This window comes from Bidens hawaiensis, unplaced genomic scaffold (assembly GCF_021521415.1).
Source record: "Bidens hawaiensis isolate Kalapana, Puna unplaced genomic scaffold, B.hawaiensis_p1.1 tig00008893_1, whole genome shotgun sequence".
In the NCBI taxonomy this organism is placed as follows: Eukaryota; Viridiplantae; Streptophyta; class Magnoliopsida; order Asterales; family Asteraceae; genus Bidens; species Bidens hawaiensis.
In genome coordinates, this window is record NW_027491644.1 from 159,467 (window position 1) to 166,501 (window position 7,035).

Consider the following 7,035-nt stretch of genomic DNA (forward strand, 5'->3'; position numbering starts at 1 on the left):
AATCTCGTACTGCCACCTCATTTCTACCCTTAATTACCCACAAACCACAAAATTACTAGGAGCATATTCCCACAAGTACCCTAGAACTTTATTAATTTATTTATTTTATTTCTTCAATAGTCAACAATAAATCAATTTTATGCGACAAACCTTTCCTATGACTCCTATCTACATGGGGTGGCGGTGGTGTGGTGGCTTGGAAGCCTTGCACCCTACCCATATGGGTACCCCGCCCTCTCTTACCAATTGCAAAATGCTTACACATGCATTGTAATCTAATGTAAAAGCTGTCTATTGCAGACCTTGAAAGAACACACTTTTTAATAAGTTTATCCATATCCAAATCACATGCTCTTTTTGCATCATTAGTTAAATATCCCATCATGTAATATAATATGATCTAATTATACAATAGTATATGTTACACTCGTGTGTATATATATGTGTTTGGTCCTGGCTTTCATCTCCCATCATTCTTTTTATTCAAGTAATATTCAGATTAATCTCTCTTAACTTTCTTTTGTTCAGACTAATTTTGGCAAACAAAGATGAATGCTTTAGCTGCTACAAACCGAAACTTCAAATTGGCAGCTCGGCTCTTGGGTTTAGACTCCAAACTTGAAAAAAGTTTGCTCATTCCATTCAGAGAAATCAAGGTTTCAATTCTTTTGTATCTATACATTTGATCCTATATCTATAAATTTTATCTGATGGGTTAGATTCAATCTTTCAAGAAAATGAGAGCTGAGAAACACTCATTTGGAAAAGAATGATTTTTTTTTTCTACTTAGAATATGATTTTGTGAAGCCAATGGTTATTTATATAAATCTTGGAGAAGATCATATTTTTTGAAATATTTATGATTCTTTAATGCATGATCACAGGTTGAGTGTACAATACCAAAGGATGACGGTACTTTGGTGTCTTATGTCGGTTTTCGGGTCCAACACGACAATGCTCGTGGGCCCATGAAAGGAGGAATCCGATACCATCCCGAGGTTCGTTATTAAGACGTTAATTGTGTCTGAATCATCGATAAATCAAGATTATGTTCTTAAAGGTCTAAAGATCAATGTGGTTAAGTTTTGATATATGTTTTATGAGATCAGGTTGATCCGGATGAAGTCAACGCTTTGGCACAACTGATGACATGGAAAACAGCAGTGGCTAATATTCCATATGGTGGAGCAAAAGGAGGAATAGGATGCAACCCAGGGGAATTAAGCATATCTGAACTGGAAAGACTTACTAGGGTTTTCACACAGAAAATACATGATTTGATTGGAATCCACACAGATGTTCCAGCTCCTGATATGGGAACCAATCCCCAGGTTTATATTATTATCCATTTTCATTTTATTTATTTAAATTTTCAACTCCTTTTAACTGTAATTATGTTGTAACTTTTAACAGACAATGGCATGGATTTTAGATGAATACTCCAAGTTTCATGGGTACTCACCTGCTGTTGTTACTGGAAAACCTATTGTAAGTTAAATTAACATCTTTAATTTCAAACCCACAAATTTGTATTCATTAAAAACTATAGAAATTTTTAAAAAAATGTTTTTTTTTCAATTTAAATTCAGGATCTTGGTGGATCACTGGGTAGAGATGCTGCCACTGGAAGGGGTGTACTCTTTGCAACAGAAGCCCTTCTTAATGATCATGGAAAGAGTATTGCGGGTCAACGGTTTGTTATACAGGTAAAACCTTGTTCTGTTGACCAATTTACCAACTTTGAATATAACAATATAAGTTTAATTTTTGTTGCATTATAGGGTTTTGGAAATGTTGGTTCATGGGCTGCTCAACTTATCCATGAAGCTGGTGGCAAAGTGGTGGCAGTTAGTGATATTAGTGGAGCAATCAAGGACAAAAATGGAATTGACATCCCTAGCCTGCTCAAACATGTTAAGCAACACAAAGGAGTCAAAGGTTTTGGTGGTGCAACTGGAATAGAATCTAGTTCTATTTTAGCTGAAGATTGTGATATTCTCATCCCAGCTGCCCTTGGTGGTGTTATCAACAGGTGCTTGTTACAATTTGTTACAATTTTTTCCGAATTCATTTGTGTTGTTTATGTTAATATTGAAAATTTCATGATTTTTTATGAAAGGGAAAATGCAAATGATATCAAAGCCAAGTACATAATCGAAGCAGCTAATCATCCTACGGACCCTGAAGCCGATGAGGTTAGTTGTTTATGACCCATTATATCAAATTTATATAATATTTTTGCTAATAATCAGTTAAGCACCAATACTTTTGTTTTTTATGCACAGATCTTATCAAAGAAAGGTGTTGTTATCCTCCCTGACATATTTGCAAATTCAGGAGGTGTGACAGTCAGTTACTTTGAATGGGTTCAGGTATTTCAAAACAGTGTTTGTTTTTTCAGTTGTTTCTGAAGTCTGGGGAGGGGTATTTTGGTCATTTCACTCCAATTTAAGTTAACCTCCATTTATTTCAGCGTAATTGATATTATTTCTTTTGTTACTCGTTTAATGATGCAGAACATTCAAGGGTTTATGTGGGATGAAGAAAAAGTTAATGCAGAGCTAAAGAAATACATTCAACAAGGTTACAAAGATGTGAAGGAAATGTGTAAAACTCACAACTGCGATTTGCGTATGGGGGCGTTTACATTGGGGCTCAATCGGGTTGCACGGGCTACGGTTCTTAGAGGTTGGGAAGCCTAATAAACTTTAAGATGAAGCTATCCAAATAAAACGACCGAGGGCTTTTATGGACAATGGCCGTTAATTCAAGTTGTTTTGTGTTTTTACATGAACCCAGATTCTTGGGTTTGATTTGTTTCTCTTTTAACCTATCTCCAATGGTTTTCGAAAACTGGTTATGAAAAAATTAAAAGTTTCAAAGTATGTGTTATGGTGAATTTTGTTTGTTTTAGGAAATGTTGTAGCCATAATCCATGGAGTTTTCTTCTTGGTTGTGTTGCTAACTTTTTATGTTGTGATCAAGAATTCACTTGTTTCAATTGCACTATCTTTATAACATGTGTGGGCCTTACAAGTATTTTTAACAAAACGTGGCTCATTTAACTTAAGAGAGCTTGAGCTCTGGTTAATTAGAGCTCTATTTCTAACATTTATGTTCAATTTGAGAGCTCGAGCTCCAGTTATTAGAGCTATATTTGTTTAACTGTAGAAAGCTTGAGTTCGAGTCTGACTCATTAGATATTGGCAAATTGAAAATAAATACTCCCAACTTTTGTGTATTAGCCAACAATAATCTCAACTTTAAAATCACTACCAGTGGTCACAACTTTCAAGTATTTTTGTCTCAATGGACCTCCGTAAAAAAACACTTAACACCGTTATGTTTTTTCCCAAGTTTCAAACCGATGTTTTAGGACTTTTGATTGGAAGAATGATACGAATCGACCGATGTAAAACTTATCTCGAAACGATAATCCAAGCGACGAAACAATGTTTCAATTCGGGTGTTTGAATTTCCAATTAACAAAAATCAAGTCATTTGAATCACCGTTTCGAGATAAATTTTACATCAGTCGAATCGTATCATTCTTCCGGTCAAAAGCCCTAAAACATCGGTTTGAAACTTGGGAAAAAACATAACGTTGTTAAGTGTTTTTTAACGGAGGTCCATTAAGACAAAAATAGTTAAAAGTTGGAACCGCTGGTAGTGATTTTTAAAGTTGGGATTATTATCAGCCAATACCCAAAAGTTGGGATTATATATTTCCAATTTGCCTTAAATATTTAAACATTATATTTACAAAAAGGTTTATTACCAAACACCAAGTATTTGCGAGAAAACGAAATAATTTTTGCATCTTTGTTTACATACATACATGCATGCATGATGAGCTGCACTCAAGCTTGAACTTAGTCAGAATGAACTGTTTTGCATCCAAGTATACAACACACAAGATGAAGTCAGACAGCATGTATTTTTGTAAAAAAACGGATACCAGCTAATAAAGTTCAAATTCATGTCTACCCAATGATTCACAGTCAACATTCAGACTTTCAACAATACACAAAAGACCAAAATCAAGTAGGAACAAGATTGTGGCCTTCATCTGCATCTCCTACCAAAAACAAACAAACAATGATTGCAAACAAAACAATGAGAACACGAACAATTCTTAGACCGGAAAACCGACACGTTTCTTTAGTTTCAGGAATAAGTTCTTGGCAAATGTCATCGTCACTTGAAGACACAGATTCTGAAGTATCATAAAACTGCTCATCATCATGATCAAACTTGTCACTAGGATCAAACAAGCAACCATTTTGATCATACTTTGGTGTGCGGTCCAGACCAAATTTGACCAACAGGGGGCCTTTTGAACTTTGACTTTGCGGGCTTTTGACTATTTGACTTTGTTTCTCTGCATTTGAAGCTTGAAGAGTCTTCACAAGCTTTCTTGGCGTCGTGTAAATCTTAACATTGTCAAAACTTATAAAAGATCCGTATCGCTGCAAAAAGATGATAACTTTATTAATAAATATGCAAAAAGAAGATAACTTTATTAATAAAGATTCAAAAAGATAACTGTAAATTTATTAAACTCACCTCAGGACTAGGAGTTTGACTTCTTGATTCACTTTTCTGCAAGAATCTTGAAAACCCGTTTGCATAATCACCTTGTTCTTCAGAATATCCATTTTCACAATCACTTTTATTAACACCCGAAAAAAATCTGTGTTGTAAAGAAACATCCTCCCCCCCATTTTCGTGCTTCCAAAGCTTTCGGTCTACACTTCGGTCACAATCAGTTTCTGAATATTGTGAATCGACCACTGAACTATACCCGTCAAAAGAATCCATGGTTTGCGATTCGTGTGACGCAGTTTGACCCCTTTGACCGCTTTGGTTCTCAAGCTTTGACCCTTTTTCAGTCAAAATTCTTCTGGCTGTTTGTGTTGCTTCAAAAGCAGCTCCTTTAACATAAGCCATTTGATCATTGTCGCACTTCTTCATTTCCTCAATTATTAACCTAAGTTCCGACATTAAACATTTACAATCCAAACTCTTCATTAAACAATTAATCATTTGAATGGTCATCAACCATTTCTGAGACACCCCTTCTGAAGCAGGCATATTCAAAATCTTGATACCAGACAAAACCAACAGCCTTGCATACGCTTCAACAACTAAACCATTATGTTTTGCTAAAGACATAACTAACCCCATATGTGAACTTGTCATCATAGGCCTCTCCAAAGCCCCAACAACTCTTTGACACACCTCGTTGACCGTATGACTCGAAGCAACCCACCAGTTATCCGAGTCCACAAGAGCCTTTAAACATAAAGCCGCACCGGATGATAAACTCTCGTGGGTAGATAATAAAGAATACGAAAGGGGTTTACAAAGAGAGTGAATAATTCGCCTTTTCTTGTCATCGGGTGTGGTGGGGTCCATCGCGCATCTAGCAATGGTGGGGACCACTTTTGAGCAGGCTTGCTGAAGAGCAAATGAGGCTACGGTTGATGCTAAGCTTTTGATGATGGTGGACATGATGTTGTCTATTTGGGGCACGATTTTTAGGCCATGAACGCGTGCAAGAACTTCATAAAGTGAGATTGTGTATTCACCAGATGTTAATCCGGTTTGTTTAGTATTGGAAACTTCAGCAAGAAAGATTGGGACTGCATTTGAATCCAAATCTTTGACATATGATTTTATTGCTTTCATGGCTGATTTTCTACTATCTGCATCTTTATCAAGATTTTCGAATTCTTGTTTAAGCAGAGGGCTTAGATCTCTTCCCATTTCATAAACTGCAAAAGAAAACTGCTTATTATTCTACAAATTAGTTAGAGGGGGCAATTCCAGCATGACCCTAACACGACATGTAAATAATCAGATCTTGGTTAAGTAAAAAAGTCGTTACCGGGTTGAGCTGTTTAATCCTTAAGCAGACCAACCCACTAACACATTTATGACTCGTTTTACCCATTTATTTGTTAACTCACCAATACGGTTTACATGTTTACAGCTTGGTTATCACTAAGGGTGTAAACGAGCCAAGCTCAGCACAAGCTTGTTTAGGCTCAAGCTCAGCTCATTTAACTTAAGAGAACTCGGGCTCAAGCTCGGCTCATTTAGAACTCAATTTCTAAAGTTCGAGCTCAGCTTGTTATATGTCTACCTATAACTTTTTGTATAATATAATATAGATTTTTGTTTACTTTTATCATAATTTTATATATAATTATAATTATTATATAAATATATACTTAATATATTAAGTAAAAAATTATATAAATAAAAGGTCCGTTTAGGCTTGCAAGCTCAATATGTGAAGCTCGGGCTTGAACTCGTTATTAAATGAGCCTCGATAAAAGCTCGAGCCTGAGTTCGAGCTCATTTAAGCTTTGCTCGATTCAAACTTTTAGCAAGTCAATCTCGAGCAGCTCACGAGTGGCTCGCCCCCAGTTATCACCCACCAACCCGTTTGACACATTCGGGTTAAACGGGTTGTGTTCGGGTTACACGATTTGAAGTGACTGTGGATTAAGGCTGACGCTTTTGACACGAATAAAGTTATAGGTTGTTGACTTTGTTTGGGTTGAACAATCCAACCCTCAACCCGACACGATTGACATCCTTAAAGTATTGATGTTTGACAGATATCAATGATACTTCTCACGAGACGTAATCCACTTACATTTAACGGTAACTACTTTAACCGATACAAACAATTAAGCTAAAAAGTTTAAGTGCAAAGAAAACAGGTCAAACGGGTCAAACAGATTGAAGACCATCAATCAAGAATTCATTTAAATATAATAAAATAAAATAAAAAAAGTTTAGCTTTTTATTCACTTACAATCAATCAATCATGCCTCAGACACTAATAATCTATTAACTTGAAAAAGATTAATAAAAAAAGTGTTTGCGGGTCAACCCAACCAGAATCATAAAAGTTAGATTTGACCCACAAGCAGCCAATTCCTAAAAACTCAAATTCAAAATCTTATCATATTCAATGTGGATTTGAAGAACCAATTAAACCCTAAAGTTAAATCCTTTAA

General features: G+C 35.6%; 2 protein-coding genes across 2 annotated transcripts; one reads left to right on the forward strand and one right to left on the reverse strand.

Annotated features, from left to right (window-relative positions):
* The first annotated feature begins 500 nt into the window (after window positions 1–500).
* LOC143530315 (glutamate dehydrogenase B) lies at window positions 501–2,866 on the forward strand. The gene is made up of 9 exons (XM_077025878.1): window positions 501–656; window positions 886–999; window positions 1,111–1,332; window positions 1,415–1,489; window positions 1,591–1,707; window positions 1,783–2,033; window positions 2,121–2,196; window positions 2,287–2,373; window positions 2,518–2,866. Exons 1-9 carry the CDS (start codon window positions 549–551, stop codon window positions 2,701–2,703), a joined length of 1,236 nt encoding a protein of 411 aa, XP_076881993.1. The 5' UTR covers window positions 501–548; the 3' UTR covers window positions 2,704–2,866.
* Window positions 2,867–3,964: 1,098 nt separating this feature from the next.
* LOC143530288 (protein SINE1-like) lies at window positions 3,965–5,798 on the reverse strand. The gene is made up of 2 exons (XM_077025861.1): window positions 4,568–5,798; window positions 3,965–4,470 (listed from the first exon to the last, which is right to left on the reverse strand). Exons 1-2 carry the CDS (start codon window positions 5,768–5,770, stop codon window positions 4,042–4,044), a joined length of 1,632 nt encoding a protein of 543 aa, XP_076881976.1. The 5' UTR covers window positions 5,771–5,798; the 3' UTR covers window positions 3,965–4,041.
* Window positions 5,799–7,035: the final 1,237 nt, after the last annotated feature.

Bases quoted from the DNA above. Each gene is read 5' to 3' on its own strand.
- LOC143530315 (XM_077025878.1), top strand. From the start codon at position 549: ATGAATGCTTTAGCTGCTACAAACCGAAACTTCAAATTGGCAGCTCGG. The intron at 657-885 runs GTTTCAATTCTT...GCATGATCACAG, and splicing joins TTCCATTCAGAGAAATCAAG to GTTGAGTGTACAATACCAAA. The intron at 2,034-2,120 runs GTGCTTGTTACA...TTTTTATGAAAG, and splicing joins CTTGGTGGTGTTATCAACAG to GGAAAATGCAAATGATATCA.
- LOC143530288 (XM_077025861.1), bottom strand. From the start codon at position 5,770: ATGGGAAGAGATCTAAGCCCTCTGCTTAAACAAGAATTCGAAAATCTT. The intron at 4,471-4,567 runs GTGAGTTTAATA...ATCTTTTTGCAG, and splicing joins GTCAAACTCCTAGTCCTGAG to CGATACGGATCTTTTATAAG.